General features: G+C 37.8%; 1 protein-coding gene and 2 long non-coding RNA genes across 5 annotated transcripts in view; 2 read left to right on the top strand and 1 right to left on the bottom strand.

Moving 5' to 3' along the window:
• Positions 1 to 7,817, top strand: part of LOC148997204 (ribonuclease inhibitor-like) — a 361,305-nt gene extending 353,488 nt beyond the window's left edge. Inside the window, exon 4 of the mRNA XM_089122046.1 lies at positions 7,610 to 7,817. Within this exon, the coding sequence (XP_088978172.1) occupies positions 7,610 to 7,805 (196 nt within the window). The 3' untranslated portion in view covers positions 7,806 to 7,817. The remainder of the gene's footprint in view (positions 1 to 7,609) is intronic.
• A 3,827-nt stretch (positions 7,818 to 11,644) lies between these two features.
• LOC148997203 (uncharacterized) lies at positions 11,645 to 15,235 on the top strand. 2 transcript variants are annotated; one of them, XR_016147063.1, is made up of 3 exons: positions 11,645 to 11,874; positions 14,731 to 14,774; positions 14,897 to 15,235. It is a non-coding gene; the product is annotated as an uncharacterized LOC148997203 (long non-coding RNA). The 2 variants fall into 2 exon arrangements; XR_016147062.1 differs by having other exon boundaries at positions 14,734 to 14,774; positions 14,897 to 15,234.
• Positions 15,236 to 16,613: 1,378 nt separating this feature from the next.
• LOC148997202 (uncharacterized) lies at positions 16,614 to 19,541 on the bottom strand. Of its 2 annotated transcripts, none has more exons than XR_016147060.1 (3): positions 19,330 to 19,541; positions 19,182 to 19,265; positions 16,614 to 18,350 (listed from the first exon to the last, which is right to left on the bottom strand). It is a non-coding gene; the product is annotated as an uncharacterized LOC148997202 (long non-coding RNA). The 2 variants fall into 2 exon arrangements; XR_016147059.1 differs by having other exon boundaries at positions 16,616 to 18,350; positions 19,182 to 19,250.
• Positions 19,542 to 19,930: the final 389 nt, after the last annotated feature.

Below are 19,930 nucleotides of genomic sequence, written 5' to 3'. Positions count from 1 at the left end.
CTAACTGATTAGTATCTTATGCTTAGTGTTTACACGAGAAAGAGAAGCTAAAGCCCCGTTGATCCACTGATGATCTTACATGTATGTTGTTTAATTAGTTCTGTTTTGTGAAAGAAAAGAGATCTGGTTGACTATTAATAAATATGTACTGTATTTAGAGTGTTATAGGGGAATCGAATCAGATTCATAGATTTGTGCGTGGAGCATGTAGTGCGGCCTGCACATGGTATGCTGTTAAATGTGCATTGAGCTTTTCTTTTTGATTTATGTTATTATAATTATATTATAATATATTGGTTGTTAATCATAGCATGTTATTTTATAAAAATATCTGAATTAATGCATATAAATATATGAATTAATGCATATGGTCATGTAATTTAGTATAAAATTGATGTACTATACACTATTGTAGTAGCCTGGATGCCAGCCCGAACGCCGCCCACAAAATTTTTTGGACGGGAAGTTCGGTCTGGACTCGATCCATTGAGGAATAATTATGATTGGTTCAGAAATCATCGGGCCAATCAGATTGCCAGGGCGGGCTTTATACGATGATTGACAGATGATCTTCAGTAACGTAATCCTCATGTCATCAAAGTGCGCTTGTCGAAGATGACTGCAGCTGGAGAATTGAGATGTATAGATTCCGCTGTCGCGTCTTTTGTAAAAAAAAAATCGACAGCGCATTCATTTTAATAGACAGAGAACTGCAATCAAGGCATTTGTCGATCGGAAAGATATTTTTGGCGTCCTTCCTACATGATTGGGGAAAAGTGTAACTTATCAGCTGGCTCTGACGGTCGTTAAGAAGATGGGACGTAATGAAAAGCCTGTGGTCGTTGTGGTTTCTCCTTTGGTGGCACTCATGGAGAAGTAAAAGAAGTAACACTCTTTATTTAACTTCTAAAATAAATAAAGTTAGGCTACGTTCTGTATTTGAAAACTGCGCTATGCAAAGGAGTTGACTTATGCGTTGCTCTGATTGGTTGGTAGGTCTACCGACTATCCAATTGAGTGCAGAGGTTTTTTTTTGTCCTGGTTCAATTACGACACGCCTCATTATCAAAGCCCAACGGAGGAGTTTCAGACTCATATTCTTTCTTGAATATGAGTATGACGAAGTCAGGCTACTATTGTAGTGTATTAATAAGAGTATCAATGTGATGTATCACAAGGAAGATAATGAATGTATAAGATTTATTATTTTGTTTACATGTTTTATTTATTTATTTATTTTTAAAGAACTGTAATAGTCTCAGTCTACCTGTGCGCGAGGCTCGTGAGCGCACGCAATGTTGCTTCTCTACGTGAATATTACTGTGTTTACACGAGAGAAGCTAAAGCCCCGTTGATCCACTGATGATCTCTCTGTTTACAGATTAAAAGAAAAAACATTGGATCTCATCGCTGAGTAGTCGTGTGGTCATTTGTGTTGGAGAGTCCGTCCGTTCCAGACATGCTATATATATATATATATATATCAAATTGAAACATGGCCAAACAGGACTCTTGAAGAGCAACTTCTACACCTGCCTGTATGTATTATAGTCAGTTCTGTTTAATATGAAACCCAGCCAAAGTTTCTAAATTTCAATGATGATCGATATTATTTATTTTCAAGATGGATGAAAACATCGACTGGTTTATCTTCCCAACATGGATACCAGGACATTGGATGGTTTGTGTAAGTCATTCTAAATCTGTAGTGTATACCTGGGATAACTTATGTCTGCATAATTTTTAAATACTATTTGATATATAAACTGCAATTGTCTTTTGGTATATATATTGTGACATATCAACAGATTATGAAGCCTGGAGAGCATGACATTTTTTCCTTGATCCTCTGCACGGCAAAACATTCAATAATGTAGAATAAATGCTCATCTACAGGTTTTTTAGTGCACTATTCGGAGTTCAGAGATTGTGGTCGTTCTTAACCACATTTGAATAAAATTGTGGCCATTAACATTAAAGGTTTTTATGTGACTTGTTCATCTGACTTGGGATCTAATTATGTTTACAGATCACTTTTTTCTGTAAAGGGTCAATAAAATGATCATATAATACTCATGCTGAGTTCTGGTTGTGCCTCACATTTCAGTTCTCTTGTGTTGTTTTGTTTGATGCACTGCAGTAACTGTTTTGTCTTTGTCATCGCAGAAATATTGCACAAATCATGTCTCCTGGGCCTTGGCATGAATACTGTGTCAACGATATCACAGTACCAATGTTCATTTGAATAAATAACTTGTAAAAGCATTGGAAATTGATTTATTTTTTCAAGGTGGATTGACTCTGTGCATGGCAACGTTAACAGGGCCTTCCACGACAACATCAAAGCAACAGCTGTGGTGTCTTTGTCCTGATGGTAAGTTTATAAAGCTGAAGTGTTGCTTACTATGTGTTTATCCAGTATATGTATCTGACCAAACTTATTTGATAGTGATTACCATTTCAGTATTCACTGAGCTTTGTGACAGCAGGGGCCTTTGATTTTACAGAAGTAAGTGAAATATGCAATGGAAACCCCCCATATCATTAAAAGTAAACTTACAGATTATTTATTTTTAACTTAGCCTGACATGCGTTGCATCAGGAGGTGGTGGTGTCTGCTGCTTTTGGAGAATTTCCCCTTGAGGTTTGTTTTTCTTAATTTTTTTTTAATCCACATTTTGAACTTGCACTCTATTTTTTGCTGTTCTGTCACAGTATACGTACTGTTCATTGAAGTTCCAACTACCCAATGCTTAAATTTAGCTGTTTAAAAATTGTTTTATTGAAGTTTCAATTACCAAATCCTTACATTTAGCAGTTTAAAAAGTGTTTTTAACTATAGATTGCTAATAAATTCATTACATGTATCAATCTAAACAAAAGGATTTCAATTATGGTCCTGGGAGATGTCATTAAGAACAAACTGTTCATGAGACTTAAAATTTTAAACATTTGAAGGTCAGACGCTGAAAGAAAGCAAATCCGGAAAAAGAGGAGAGTAGAGAGAGCAGGTATTGGTTCCCACTTTAAATCTTGAACTGTAAATAACAGGGATTTGAAATGATGCTACTCTTGTTCATACCCTCCAATTTAGAGGTGATTGAAACCCCCCTGCCTGCTGATTCTTTGACCAAGGTAAGGGCAGTATAAACTCCTCTCAAATTTATCAGTTACCCATTTCAATAAGTTGTATGTAAAGTTAAATTTTGGACTGATTGTTGGCTACTTGACATCCTGTGGCGGATCCTGATGGGAGTCATCACAGACGACGGTGATGTGGCTTTCTGGAGACTTTCACTGACATGTAAGGTTTTCAGAGAAATTGTCAGTGAGCCCAAATTCAGAGAGGAGGCCCACTTTGTATGGCTGGACAGTAAGTTCTTTAAACCTAAGTGGTGAGCACTGTAAAAGGTACTTGAGAAAGTCTGTCTATCTGCCTATGATAAACTTTTGCCTTCCAGACTTTCAGCTTGAAAACTACTTTGATCTTCAAAAGCCTTTAAAGCTATTTCAAACTTTTAGGATAGGCTTTCTCAAGCCAAATTAAAGTATGTTTTTCATAAACAAAGTAAGTAAACTTAGTACTTGACAAAGCAAAAAACACTCATCTTGTCTAATATTTTCCTATAATGTTTAAAATGTATAAAAAAATAAATTCCTTGTATGACTGTACTATGTTAATGCGTTTCTTCAAAATATTCAATTGTTTGTTTTGTATTTTATCTAAATTAGGTGTTGTGAACTGGACTGCATTTTCCAGAGAATATAGGCAAGAGTTCCGGGTGCCGTACTCTTTGACTCATTGCTTGCACTGCAATGAATTATACAAGGACTGCCCACCTGGATATGTTGGTGATGGCAGAAGAGGAGTCCTGCGTGGATTTTATTCCGAGAAGGAGGTTGCGGGCTATTGTTCGGTTGATTGTTTTTTCAATGATGGAGGGGAATTTCAGGCTGAGTAATGTGTGTGAGTGTGTGTGGATGTGAGTGTGCGTGTGTGCATGCGTACGTACGTGTGTGTTTGCGTACGTGTGTGAGTGTACGTACTTGTGTGAGTGTACGTACTTGTGTGAGTGTACGTACGTGTGTGAGTACACGTACCTGTGTGAGTGAGTGTACGTACGTACCTGTACGTACCTGTGTGAGTGAGTGTACGTACGTACATGTGTGATTGTACGACCGTACCTACGTGTGTGTGCATATGTAGATGTGTGTACATACGTGTGTGTGCATGCATGTGTACGAACGTGTGTGTGTGCTTATGTATATGCGTGTATATACAGGTGTGTGTGTGCATTTGTACGTACGTGCGTGTGTGTATGCGTGTCTGTGTACGTACGTGTGTGTGTACAGCTGATGTATGTGATTATCTGTGTATATATATATATATCTTTACACAATTATTCTTGTTTTGAAATAAAAGTTATCACTGGTATGAGTTTGTTTTTTTGTGTTGCATGCATACAGAGATTGACAATGTACAGTATTTAGTTGGTTTAACTACAAACTACTTTATTGGCATAAATGTTTCATAATAGCCTATATAATGCACAAAAATAAACAACTATTACAGAGGAAGGATTCACATAAGAAATTAATATGGTGCCATTAATGTTTATAGTAAATTACACAGTGAAGTGCAACAGAATGTGATATGGGGGTTAAAAAATATAATTAATCAATATCACACGGAGAGTGACATTTCAGTTTTTATACTCCAAAAATCAGCATGATTAAAATGTGACATTAAGTTACTACAACAGTTAAATAAACAATAACTTAATTACAACTACAAAATGTTGCAGAATAATGTAATAAATGAATGAATAATAGCCTATAAAGAACCTTTGTGTCAAAGGGATTCTTTCTGGTCATTATAGAACTTTTTTTAGCATGAAAGTTCCTTTGGAGTTGAGAAAAGAAACCTATGCTTCATATATAGAACCCCAATGAACCCTTTTTTCTAAGAGCATCCAGTATACATAATTCAGTAAGTAAGTATACAGTAATTCTTTAAAAGTTTACCTTAAATTAGGCATAGTAAAAACGATGGATATGTGCTCTACTCCTTTTACTGCTTTCATTTTTACTTTAGAGTTTAATACCATACAGCAGTATAAATTTATTAAAGTATTGTTTCAAATTTAAGCATGCGTTTTTAAGACGCGTGACGTGAAATCGCGCACGAATTTTCAGAGACGGCATTTCCTGTTTATCCCATGGTTTATCCGCCTCAGGTGCGGCCCCGCCTCAATCGACGTCATCAATTTGCTCCTAACCAATGAGAAGCGTTTTGGGCGTGCAGCCCCGCCCCAGATACGACCCCGCCTCGATTGACGTCATCAATTTGCTCCTAACCAATGAGAAGCGTTTTGGGCGGGCTACACGTGTAGCCCCGCCCCAGGTGTAGCCCCGCCCTGATCTGCAGGCTGCAGCCAGGTGTACTTGCATTTTTTTGAGATTGGCCTATCCAACTCAAATTTGGAACACAAACGTTCAACCTGATTTATAAAATATATATTTTATAAATCATAGTTTTTTAATAAATAATTTTCATAAACTTATAGGCTACCTATATATTTTTTTTTTGATTTAGTTATTATTTTAATTAAGCTTTAGTTTACTTCAGCAATAATCTGCCATGGGTCTTCTTTAAAATGATACCAACTTAAGTCTGTGCTCCAAGCTTAAAAAATTAACTTAAGTCTGTGCTCCAAGCTGCATTTTTATGACAGTTTTTTTGGTACAGACATTGTTGTCAATCATTTATACGGACCTCTATATAATTGATGCACAAGGGTTAAAAATATTTAATCTACTTAATTAACATAATAATTTTACACTGGAGAAAAATGCAAAGGAAAAGTAAAAAGTTTTAAAACTTTCTAAATTTGTTTTGTTAGAGTTTTGTTTTGACACAGAAGGGGTAACAGTAGATGGTGGAAGCTGAGAGTTTTTAGCAGCTATAGTGCTATAGTATAGGTATAGAAAGGGGAGCTGGAAGGCAGGTGAAGTTCAGTTTTATTTATTGAAAAATATGATTTATGAAATATATTTTATAAATTATGTTTTTGCATAGTGACATCCTGGCTCTGGCTAAATCTACATCTGTCCACTGCAGAGGCTAATAACCACAACCTGGAGGAGGAACTATATAAATGTATAAAAGTATAATATAAACCTTATAACATGTACAGTAGGTTTTAGTCTTCACTCACCCACTATGCTTGTAAAACATGTTAGGCCATATATGCTAGTGAAAGAGTTGCAATGCAGTCAGAGCCCTGCTCATAGCACATAGCTGTAGGCCCTATTCACCAATGCTCTTACAAATGTTTAATTCTTCCTAACAACCAGAGTTATTATTTTATTAGTTTTAATTTTTATTTCAGTTAACTAAATTGTTTTTTACACCCAGTGCTACTTTAGTTGTACTAAAAAAAGTTATATTAGTTCAGTTTTAGTCTACCATCACGTCGCTCAGTTCAAGACTCACTTCATTCTTTGTTCAAAAACGAATAACGATAAAATGATCTCCAAAAAACGAAAAAGGGCAGTTTTTAATTGGCTTTTCGTTTTTTGATTCTGACACCAAAAACGGTTATTTGTTTTTTCCATTTGAAACGAAAAACGGTATTTTCGTTTTATAATTACAAACGAATTACTGATTATCCAGAGATCCCCTGACCGTCATTTTGGTGAAATTAAATGAATGATTTTGTGTTATTTAAAATAACATATCACAAACAAGTATGCAAGAAAATGTATTTATTGCAGTTTCATAAATTAAAATTGTTGATGTGTTTACAAGTTGTGTAAAATTGGAAGTGATTCCAATGAAACGAGATGCTAATTGATATTTTGGTTTTGTTTAGTTTCTAATCTGATCTAATTCTCATGCCCCGTTGTGTTGATTCATTCTGGATTCTGGATGGTGACTGAAAAATGTGGATGCCCAGCCGGCACACGACCGACCTTCAACGTTGAAATATGGTTGAAATAACGTCAGTTGTTGTTTCAACGTTGAAACAACGTTGATACAACGTTTAATGTTAAATGGTTGAAAAACAACCAGTACACAACGTTTAATGTTAAATGGTTGAAAAACAACCAGTACATGACCAACCTTCAACGTTGAAATTTGGTTGAAATAATGTCAGTTGTTGTTTCAACGTTGAAACAACGTTGATACAACGTTTGATGTTAAATGGTTGAAAACATGACCAACCTTCAACGTTGAAATATGGTTAAAATAATGCCAGTTGTTTTTATCAATGTTGAAACTACGTTGAAATAATGTTTAATGCTAAATGGTTGAAAAAGGGTAAAAAAAAAACACTTATAAATCAACTTTGATATTTTTTTAAGATCTATGTTGAATCAATTAATGTATGTACAGAATAAATTATTTCTTCCTTTTTGTCACGGTAGACGTTTTCTCTGTTTCCTCCTAGTCTTGTGTTTTTGTTGTTGTATGAATGCACGTGTGTGAGAGGTGTGTCTGTATGACATCACCTGATCCGCTCCAGCTGTTCATCATCACATCACCAGCTGCAGTTGATCATCACCACTCTATTTATACTCACCGCTGTTCTTTCATCCTTGTCAGATCGTTGTTTCATGTGGTTCGTGTTTGGTGTACCGGTGTCGAGTTCCTGCCTTGTGTTCCCGTGTTGTCGTCTGGATTCCAGTTCAACGTTCGTCTCTTCACCGTGTCTTCACTTCACCTCACCACGGATACTGACCATCTTGTCCCTGCGTCACTGTCTCCACCTGTTTGCACTGCCGATTCTGTGAGACCTTAATAAACTGTCAACTTGCTCTTGCTTCCTGTCATTCGTTTATATCTCGTGACAGGTCCTAGACAACTTCCCCAGAATTAAGATGGTCAGTTCACCAGCACGATTGTTTTGCACTGTTGGACTCCGGGGCGGAAGGTAATTTTATGGACTATAATTTTGCACATACATTTCAGATTCCCCTCCAACCTCTCAACCACCAGATTTCTGTTCATGCATTAAACGGTCAGAAACTTCCCACCATTTCTCACACCACCGAAGACATCACATTGATTACATCTGGCAACCACACTGAGACTATTTCTTTTTTTATTTTGGACTCTCCTTTGGCACCCGTTGTACTTGGACATCCCTGGCTGATCAAACATAACCCCCGTGTGGACTGGATTAATAAGGCTGTGCTGGAGTGGAATAAGGAATGTCATAAGTCTTGTCTTGTGTCTGCGTGTTCGTCTGTACCTGTTTCTGTGTTACAGGAGGAGGCAGGGGATTTGTCTAACGTGCCCGCCGAGTATCTAGACCTGAAGGAAGTGTTCAGTAAGTCTCGCGCTGCTTCTCTCCCTCCGCATCGTCCCTATGACTGTGCTATAGATTTACTGCCAGGTAAGTCTCCGCCTAAAGGCAAGTTATATTCACTTTCGATTCCTGAAAGAGAGGCCATGGAGAAATATATTTCTGATTCTCTAGCAGCCAAGTTCATTCGCCCTTCCTCTTCTCCTGCGGGGGCGGGGTTCTTTTTTGTGGGGAAGAAGGATGGATCGCTGCGACCTTGCATTGATTACCGAGGGTTGCATAACATCACGGTAAAGAATACCTATCCTTTGCCGCTGATGTCTTCAGCCTTCGAGAGGTTGCAGGGAGCATCTATCTTCACAAAATTGGACTTACGTAACGCTTATCATTTGGTTCGCATCAGGGAGGGAGATGAGTGGAAAACTGCTTTTAACACCCCTAGGGGGCACTTTGAATATTTGGTAATGCCATTCGGATTATCCAACTCCCCAGCAGTTTTCCAGGCACTGGTCAATGACGTGTTGCGAGACATGATCGATCAGTTCATATATGTCTACCTGGATGACATATTGATTTTTTCTTCGTCTCTCCAGGAACATGTGCAGCACGTTCGACGAGTGCTTCAGAGGCTGCTAGAGAATGGGCTTTTTGTCAAGGCGGAGAAATGCGATTTTCATGCACAGTCTGTTCCTTTTCTAGGGTATATCGTGTCGTCCGAGGGAATGCGGATGGACCCTGAAAAGATCAAAGCTGTGGTGGATTGGCCAAGTCCAGATTCGCGCAAGGCCCTGTTGAGGTTTCTGGGGTTTGCCAATTTTTACCGGCGTTTTATTCGCAATTACAGCCAGCTGGTCGCGCCTCTGACTGCCTTGACCTCCCCCCGAACTGCGTTCAGGTGGTCTGACTCAGCCGAGGCTGTTTTTTCTAAATTGAAGAGCCGCTTTGTTTCGGCCCCCATTCTCATAGCCCCTGATTCATCACGTCAGTTCGTGGTGGAGGTCGACGCGTCGGAGGTGGGAGTAGGAGCAGTGTTATCCCAGCGTTCACCTGTGGACGACAAGATGCACCCTTGCGCGTTTTTTTCACATCGTTTATCCTCAGCCGAACGCAATTATGACATTGGTAACAGAGAGTTGTTGGCAGTCAAGTTAGCGTTGGAAGAGTGGCGTCACTGGTTAGAAGGGTCGGGGGTACCTTTTATCGTCTGGACTGATCATAAGAATCTGGAATACATCAGAACTGCTAAACGATTGAACTCCAGGCAGGCTCGGTGGGCACTTTTTTTCGGTCGTTTTGATTTCACTCTCTCTTACCGTCCGGGTTCCAAGAACATCAAACCCGACTCATTATCTCGCATATTTGATTTTTCCGAACGCCCGGCTACTCCCGAGTGTATTTTACCCGAGACCATATTTGTCTCAGCACTCACATGGGAGATCGAAGCGAAGGTCAAGAGAGCCTTAGAAGGGGTAACGCCTCCGCCCGGATGCCCACCGAACCGTTTGTTTGTGCCGGAGGAATTACGGTCGGACGTTATTCAGTGGGGTCACAGTTCCAACATAGCTTGTCATCCAGGAGTTAATCGTACTGGTTTTTCAGTCAAGCAACGATTTTGGTGGCCACGTATGGCTCGCGACGTTCATGATTTTGTTTTGGCTTGCTCAGTTTGCGCCACTGGTAAGTCTTCCAATCGACCGCCAGAGGGGTTACTTCAGCCGCTGCCGGTGCCTTCGAGACCCTGGTCCCATATCGCTCTCGATTTTATTACCGCCCTCCCACCCTCTCAGGGGAACACAGTGGTTTTAACTGTGGTGGACCGATTCTCGAAGGCAGCACATTTCATCCCCTTACCCAAATTGCCTTCAGCTAAGGAGACAGCGGCAACGATCGTAGACCACGTCTTTCGGTTACATGGCCTCCCGATGGACGTGGTTTCCGACAGGGGTCCCCAGTTTGTGTCCAAATTTTGGCGAGAGTTTTGTAAATTGCTGGGGGCGACTGTTAGTCTATCCTCTGGGTTCCATCCCCAGAGCAATGGTCAAACTGAGAGAGCCAACCAAGATTTGGAAAGAACGTTGCGATGCTTGGTTTCCAAGAATCCTTCCTCTTGGAGTCAACAACTGTCTATGGTGGAGTACGCCCACAATACGTTACCAGTGTCATCTACGGGCCTTTCTCCGTTTGAGTGTAGCGTAGGTTACCAGCCACCTGTTTTTCCTAGTCTGGAATCCGAAGTCGCGGTCCCCTCCGCCCACGCCTTCATCCAGAGGTGTCATCGCACTTGGACTAGAGCCCGCGAGACTCTACTCCAAGTGGGAGCGCGCACCAAGGCCAAAGCCGATCGCCACCGGCGGAAGCCTCCCGAATACGTCGTCGGTTCCAAAGTGTGGCTTTCAACTAAGAACATTCCGCTTCGATCCGTCTCGAATAAGCTTGCTCCCAAATTTATTGGCCCGTTTGCTGTCACCAAGATCGTTAGTCCGGTGGCAATCCGCCTCAAACTTCCTCTTGCGTACAGGAGAATTCATCCCGTGTTTCATGTATCCAAAGTTAAGCCCGTTTTTTATGCACGCATTAATCCGCCAGCCCCGGTTCCCCCACCGCCGCGACTCGTAGACGGGGAACCATCCTATTCGGTCAATCGTATTCTGGATTCTAGACGGAGGGGACGCGGATTCCAGTACTTGGTGGACTGGGAGGGTTACGGTCCGGAGGAGAGAAGTTGGGTTCCTGCTAGAGACATTCTGGATCACTCTCTTATCGATGATTACAATCGGCAGGTAAGGGAGTCTGAGAACGCCAGGAGGCGTTCTTAGGAGGAGGGGTACTGTCACGGTAGACGTTTTCTCTGTTTCCTCCTAGTCTTGTGTTTTTGTTGTTGTATGAATGCACGTGTGTGAGAGGTGTGTCTGTATGACATCACCTGATCCGCTCCAGCTGTTCATCATCACATCACCAGCTGCAGTTGATCATCACCACTCTATTTATACTCACCGCTGTTCTTTCATCCTTGTCAGATCGTTGTTTCATGTGGTTCGTGTTTGGTGTACCGGTGTCGAGTTCCTGCCTTGTGTTCCCGTGTTGTCGTCTGGATTCCAGTTCAACGTTCGTCTCTTCACCGTGTCTTCACTTCACCTCACCACGGATACTGACCATCTTGTCCCTGCGTCACTGTCTCCACCTGTTTGCACTGCCGATTCTGTGAGACCTTAATAAACTGTCAACTTGCTCTTGCTTCCTGTCATTCGTTTATATCTCGTGACACTTTTAAATTATTATTAAGATCATTATTATTATTATTTTATAATCATTTTACATTTTTATCATGAACCTTCTAATATAAATATATACCGGTATAAAACAATTCCTATTGGTTTTAACCTTATTTGCTTTCATGATTATGATTGGTTAATCTGTCTGTCATTCATGAAACTGGCCAATGAAACTGTGCGCGCCTATTTCATTTTGAAAATATGACCGTTATCCTGACCGTCTTTCTGATTGCGAGACTGACCAAGAGAAGAGCTCGATAGAAAGTGATCTGCGGCCGCGGGACCTAAAGGTAAGTCTGATTTCGGGTGATTCTTCAATTGGGGGCTATTTTGCCATCTTAGATTTTGATTAATGAAATTTGGTTAAATTTTGTTAGAATTATGTCAAGACAATGTTTACATGATTTGATGTAAAGATATAATAATGGCCGCAACTGAGCTTAAATATTATTTGAGTATTTTATATCTATTTGTCAACTGGCACTTCAAAATGTCATTCCCATCACAACATCAAAAAGTCTTATAATGCACAGAATGTATCAAGGAGATCATTTAAACTCATTTATCTTGCAAATAGTTTTAACCTTTAACAATGCGTATAAAAAACAAAATGTTTCCACTCAGCGAATTACGGATATTTTCTTGTTCTTACCATAAAAACGTATTTTTCTGTGTTCGTCAAAGCACACTTTTGTTTAATTTCTGGAAAATTAATTTTAGATGTTTTTTCTTTGAATAGGTGAATGAGTATTTTATTAGGCTTTTCATGTAGCATCTCAGGATTGAACATAAAACATTTTTAAAGGTACATTTGCTGTAAATTAAGCAACGTGGCGGTAATGACATACTGTTCTGGTAATGACATAGTGTTTTGGTAATGACATAAATGAAAAGTGCACTGATACGTAAAGCAAATTTAAAGGCTTAAAATAATGACTTTTGGTGAGTGTTGTTAAAAGAAATCGCCCTGGTTGCGTATGCAACCCACCGTTCCCTGAAGGAGGGAACGGAGGACGTAGTCGACTGTTGACTGAATGGGGATCGCGCCAGAGAGCCTATGTTCTTCGAGTACTATTGAATGAGCCAATGTAATTGGCGTGCGTGATTTGCATCACACACTCCCGTCACTGTAGGGACCGCAACATATGGACCCAGCCTAACACAGGTTCCACACTGCTTATGAGTGGTAGGCCTAACACCGTCGAGCTGGTACTGTGTAGTGGAAAAATGCCTTAAAGTGTGAGATTACTTTAAGCTTTCCTGTTTCTTTTCTTCTTTTGTATCTTTCTTTTTCTCTGTAAACATACTGCTGATATTTTACAGGATCTCCCTTCAATTTTTTTCTATATTTTTAGACCTTTCTGTTGATTTCTTGGAAGCCATTCTGGTTAAAAAAATAAGAAAAAATTGTTTTATGAAGTAAGACCTATCACTTAAGTTTCACTGTAAAACCACAGTATTATGCTTCTTTAACTTAATTAATAAACACACAATATGATATAGATAGTGACACGGAACATGTCATTACCACCATCACTTGTCATTACCATCACAACAAGTTGTGTGTTGGTAATGACGTGTTGCGGTAATGATATTTTTAATTTTTTTCAGGAAAAAAAGATGCTAGGTCATGGTTTTGCTAACATTACTCAACAGCTAGTACAAAAAACTTTAAATACACATAAATCACGTGAATGTATATATAAATGTATCAAAATATTGCTGCTACAACATTTATGGTAATGACGCTGAATAAGTCTACTCCATGATCAGAAAGAATTCAAGCTTAAATAACTTACTTTTTCAGACATCAAATTTCACTGTTCTTTCATGGCTGACATGTGCTCCACTTCTAGTCTTCATTTCCATGGTTACGGCATAAACAAGTCTCACCCTCAGAAATATCCTTGTTGTAATTATAGACTGTTGCGGTAATGACAGTATTGTTGTGGACAATACTAAATTGTTAAAAATATTCACAAATTGCACAGATATTAACCCGAATTATGCATCAAGTGCCTTTTAAAGTTACTGTTTAAACATATATTGTTATTGTTTAATGAACTGATTACATTTTATCACATTTTCAGAGCAGACAAGTTTTGAAGTCTGGGTTGGGGACAAGGCCTGAATAGCCAAATATTAGTGATAAAAATAATTTTAAAAATGGAAATCATACTGATTTTAGTGTATAACATTTTTTCGTGGTACAATAAATATAATTTTAAATAACTAAACTGTTTATTTTATAATATTGTATTTTTAACATGAATGTATAACCTGGGGACATAAAAGTTCCCCTAATTGAAGAATCACCCATTATACGCAAGGTCATGACTTAGACTTAATGCATGTCAGTGCTTGGAAAAATGCAGTTTGTTCAATGAATTTCTTAACTCGATATTCAGGAAATGCTTTTCCACATTAATTTGTGTCGCGGAGGCCTATTACAAATGTCGATTGAGGTAACGTTACTCGTGCCGCTTCATTGTCTTTTTGTGTTTTTGCGGTTGCTACGTCGATTTTCAGGGAGAAGATATTATAACGTTACGTGTGTACACAGATAAAAAAAAATCAGGAAACAAAAGCTTAACGTTCGATAAGCTAATTTTTCTGTTTAGTAGTCGTCGTCATTACTGTCCATTCACAGTAATATCGCGAGATTCAGCCAAGGGAAGGAGAATGAACGAGATGGGCGATATGGAAAACAATATCCAATCGAGTTTATTTTATGTCTTAAATATGATTCACAATATTATCACGATTCTTTTTCATGTTAGTTTTACTGTTTTGCAAGTTTTCTGAGCAAATAATTGTTTAATTAGACTATGTTGCACAGATTATGTGCCTTTTGTAGAATTTTAAACCTAACGTTACATGTATTTTTATAATATTAGTAAGGGGTTAACGTAAGTTACTGCTAATAAAATACTGTAAGCAAATTAGTCCTAATTTCTAAGTTAATGTGTGTCTCATAGCAACTAAAATGTACTTTTACTTTAGTTATTTTAACTTTTAATTGTGTGATTTTTAATGCTTTAAAGAGCAATTTTAGATTGTAATGTTCTGCTATCTATTCTGTTAACTATAAAATGTACAAAGTTTTTTATTTGTGTATATTTAATTTTTATTATTTCTTCCCTAAGCAGTCGGGCCAGTGCTCGGTGGCTCCCTTGCGTCAATAAATGAGGTACGATGAGAGGCCGTTTGAATGACTGAATTTTAGATTGTGAGATATTTCAGAGTTTTGACCCTCAGGATTTCAACCCTCAGTTGATGTTGTGTGTGTTTCTCCGCTCATTATACTGGCAGGTCGGCCATACACCTGAAGCGAGATTTCTTCCTCAGTCACGTGTCCAGCGCTCGCTCTGAGCTCTTCATCAACCTGCGGGAGGTGAGCTCACGCTTTCGTTTGCTGGCCGGAGAGGACATCGTGTTGTCCACTTTCGAGCCCAGCAAAGAGGGAGACTTCGTGCTCAGAGTTTTCTCAGAGAAACCAGCCAACTCACAGTGAGTCCTGCATTTTACAGCATGAAACCGCTATTAGTCGGAATTAAAAAATAAGGTTTGTTTATGGGGTCCAGAATTATTTTTCACTGGCCGTGCACATCTATTTTGCATAATTTTCTTAAAGGGATACTCCACTGTTTTTTTTTTTTCATATTAAACTGTTTCATATTAAACGAGTTGATGCATACCTCTCTCGTCTCAGTGCGTGCGCTCAATCGCTCTGGCACGCGAGACACTTTGATAGCACAAAGTTCAGCGCAGTTCATTCAATAGGGGCCAAGCAGAGAAGAGACCAAACACCTCCACATTTTCCCTATTTAAATACAGTTACACGAGTAGAGTAACTCGACCTAGGACGGTGACACAAAATAAAACGTTGTGCTTTTCTAATCGTGTAAAGTGGATAGCTATAATGTATGGTGGAATACCACAGCAAGTGCTTGGGAGCACTTCGACTCGGCGCATATATATCTATGGACTCGGCGCAGTAATATCATATCATCACTCATGAAAAGTCCTCTCTCCCTATCCGGAGTGATGATATTACTGCGCTGAGGGAAAACGCGGAGTTGTTTGGTCGCTTCTCTACTTGGACCCTATTGGATGACCTGGGCCAGTTAAGTGCGATCAAAGTGTCTCGTACACCAGAGCGATTGAGCGCACGCACTGAGACGAGTGAGGTATGTATCAACTCGCCTTAGTTAAGGAATAACATAGTTTAATATGAAAAAACGGTGGAGTATCCCTTTAAAAAGACGATGAAAATTGCATTATTTATCTTTTTTAACTGTTACTGCAAACAGCGGAGCTCATGCTGTCACTCAAAGCATCATATCCATATTTTTGTTTTAGTTGAATCAAAAGGCATGGATATGTCTGAATCTGGCTTTCTAACTAAACTTTTAGTGATTTTTTTGATCCCCTGCCCAATAAATCTTGCTCTTAAAAAATGGTGAAAAACTGTTTAACAGTATAACTCCACCATCAAATATTATGTAGTTCACAGTCTTTGTAACATGTTTAAACAATGCATTTCTAACATTTATGTGTTTACAATTCACAAATTTTCAAATTTTACTTTACACAGACTTTGACAAAACTAGAAGTAATTAAATTTTAATCGACCGTTTTTTTTTTTACAATCCCATTCCCATAATTTTAGACGATTTTCAAAATAGTTTTATCAGTGTCCTGTACTTTCTAGTTATGGCATATGAAATTCATACTTAATTTTTATAGATGGCGAACCATAAAAAAACGGAGACGGCAAAATGCAGAATTGCTTGCAATGACGCTTTCTAGTAGTGACTTGGAGGATCATTTTTTTGTTTCTGCCCAGGCTGGTGTTTTATGGAATTAATTTTGAGCCAATAAAAATGAACGTAACTTTTCAAGAAACGAATGAAAATATAAATTGAAACTGAATAAAATATCTTTGAAACTGAAAAAGAATGAACCGCAAGCAATTTTTTTGACTTTGTTTTTAATAGCCTACATGTTTTGCTAACTATTCCTCATATTTCGTTTACTGATCTACACTTACAAATACGCTTCCAGAGTTTTCATTTACTCTTCTGAAGTTTTCGTTTACACTCCCTGAGTTTGCGTTCGCTGTTCTGACACAAATCTCTCGTGGGGGCGGGGCTAGTAGAAGTGTATTCTCATTGGCTACTGAGCTTTTGATTGACAGCTTCTTGACCTGGAAGTGAAGACGTCAGAGTTGTGTTTACACGTGTGGATGTGAGCGTCTGTAAGCGCAGCTTTCTATTTAATTTTAGTAATATTAAGTTATGTTTGTTTTTTAATTTTATCTGTATTTACCTTCTGCTGCGATTACTTTGTCAACAGAAGCTTTTAGGTTCACAAGAGATCAGTCTATTCAGGTGTAATTGTACATCAAAGTACGCCCACTGTATGTAACTACTTAAAATATTTTGTCCAATGTTTTAGGAGAATATTTGTTTATTCTTGATGATTCGTTTGCATGTTAGGCTCTGAATAGGTTGTGCTATTACAATATAAAGAGAATAGCCTACTAGTATACGTGTGTGATATATTCAGCAGTCAAGAAAGTTTCACTTCAACCAGGTAATCAAGGTTGGCAACCATGGCCATCAAATTTCTCATTGTTACCATATGCATTTACACCATCAAATGATCATGTATGATCACTTAAATAAGAGGAATTTAAACTATATGAAAATTACAATCGTGGGTTGCTGTCAGATGATACAGACCTCAAAGGGCATTTCATTACATATTTCACACAAAGAATATTTTTGTTGGTATTTTTTTAATCATGCTGATAATTTTATTTATTTCATTTTGTTAATATTATTTTCTAACCTTTAAAATGGTAAATATATTTGAACAATCATCAACAGGTTCAATTATGACTTATAAAATCAGTTAAATGAATTTAAATAAAAAAATCTAATAAATGTATTCATTCTTTATTGTCACTACAGCATATACACAAGTACCAAAGTGAAAGTCTTGGATGCAGTTATGACAGGAAAGACCAGAATCCACAAAACATTAACTGCATACTATACATGTAATGCACAGTATTCTCATAATATAGATAATAAAATGTATAATCTCACAAAGATTTTTAATGAAATAATACATCTCTGTGAGTCCACATAACACAAGTGGATTTTACCCATGTATGGCAGTTGGTCGGAAATGATTTTTAATAGTTAAAACAGTTTACATTATTAGTATTTTTTTTTTATTCTATTGTTTCACTTCAGAATTGATTCATCCACTGAGGTCACATGGACATCACGGTCACTGTGTGTGGTTTTTAAAGCATCTTTAGGGCTTGCAGAGATGGATTACTTTCCTTAAAATCTTAATTCGTATTTATCTGTAGAAAGAAAGTAAAATGCATCTGGGACAGCATGAGGGTGAGTAAAATAAGTGAGAATTTTATTTTTGGATGAACTATTCCATTCATATGCTGTTGGTATGCTAATCAATGATCAGCAGAGACTAATAAGAATAAACTGCAACCTCTTGTGTACTGTGTTTGTTTTAATCTAGAGCTCCAAAGAAATTAAAATATTTGCTATTTTATAATATTAAAATAAAATACAACAGGTGTCTGAAGATAAGGATCCCAGTCATTCAAAGGTGATATGTCTGAACAAAGTAACATTATTGTCTGATGGAGACAGCTGATCTCTGGTATTATCACTCCATCCTCTGTGTCAGCATCAGAATTTTGTTTGTGGAAAAGTTGCTCAAATCCCTGGAAAATGAGAAAGGAAATATATTATAATCTAACAATACAAACTGCTTTGAACTCCCACATGCAGTAACCATTTGCAGACTTAAAATAATTATTTCAAACAAATTATATAAATGTTTTAAGGGATTTTACAGTACCAAATGTTTACTCACACACCATTTATCATCTGTAATACTATTGTATAACCAGTAGATGGCTCTATAGCCCAATAAACATTTATCCATGGCTGTGTAGCGTCTACTCCCTAGTTGCTGGATTTTTTCAGTCATAATTACTTGCATGTATTAGGTTTTGAATTTGGATATATATATATATATATATATATATATATATATAAATTATTAAAGACTATTAAAAATTCAACATTTTTCTCCAAAATGTTTTTTTTTTAACATAATTATTACTAAAATATGGATACAGAAAAAGCATTTTGTTGCCTTTTGCAGAATAAATATTGCGCCCAGGGTTATACTTGGGAACAAATGAGTGTTTACATATTATGAATGGAGACGTGGAAAATGGTCAAGTACTCTCTCTCTTCTTTTAAAAACTCTGCATCACAAATTAATCAGCAATTGGCTTTACATTGCCAAAGTTGAACCGGGCAGTGATTGACAGGGCTCTGGTCCAATGGCATCGGTCATTGTCTGATACAGTACATTTTGTACTGTAGGCTACAGTACAGATACTGTACAGTACTCTAGCACAATGTTGTTTGGGGTGGCAGAGGGGAAATATGATCTAATTGAAGCAAATATGATCTAATCGAAGACTGTAACCGTATGTAACGTTAGATAAACAAGACATGTAATGATTGGGCTAACAACTTACCAATTAAATCAAGACAACACTGCTGTATAATGTTATGGGCTCTCACTGAGCTCTAATATGCCTCTCCACCTGAAAAAGCAAGAACTGTATTATAATTAGTATTAGTTTAGTATTAATTAATAAAAAAAATAAAAACAATCAGACTTACCACGAGTAGCCTATGCTATCCAGTATTCTGATATCGACGATGACAAATTATATCATTTGTCTGTACTATTCCTTCTATAAGAAATCATATCAACAATATAGTGTAGCAGTAAATAAATAAAGAAATAAACTTAATATCACCTAAATGAAATAGAAAGCTACGCTTACAGACGCTCACATCCAAACGTGTAAACACAACACTCACGTCTTCACTTCCAGGTCAAGAAGCTGTCAATCAAAAACTCAGTAGCCAATGAGAATAGACTTCTACTAGCCCCGCCCCCACGAGAGATTTGTGTCAGAACAGCGAACGCAAACTCAGGGAGTGTAAACGAAAACTTCAGAAGCGTAAATGAAAACTCTGGAAGCGCATTTGTAAGTGTAGATCAGTAAACGAAATATGAGGAATAGTTAGCAAAACATGTAGTGTATTAAAAACAAAGTCAAAAAAAATGCTTGCGGTTCATTCTTTTTCAGTTTCAAAGATATTTTATTCAGTTTCAATTTATATTTTCATTCGTTTCTTGAAAAGTTACGTTCATTTTTATTGGCTCAAAATTAATTCGATAGTGTTTGTGCAACCATCAGTTCTGAAAACCTTC

The sequence above is a fragment of the Pimephales promelas genome, chromosome 2 (assembly GCF_988280905.1).
Source record: "Pimephales promelas chromosome 2, fPimPro1.hap1.1, whole genome shotgun sequence".
Lineage (NCBI taxonomy): Eukaryota > Metazoa > Chordata > Actinopteri > Cypriniformes > Leuciscidae > Pimephales > Pimephales promelas.
Note: the sequence above shows the minus strand (reverse complement) of the source record. Positions and strands in the feature narration are given on the sequence as shown.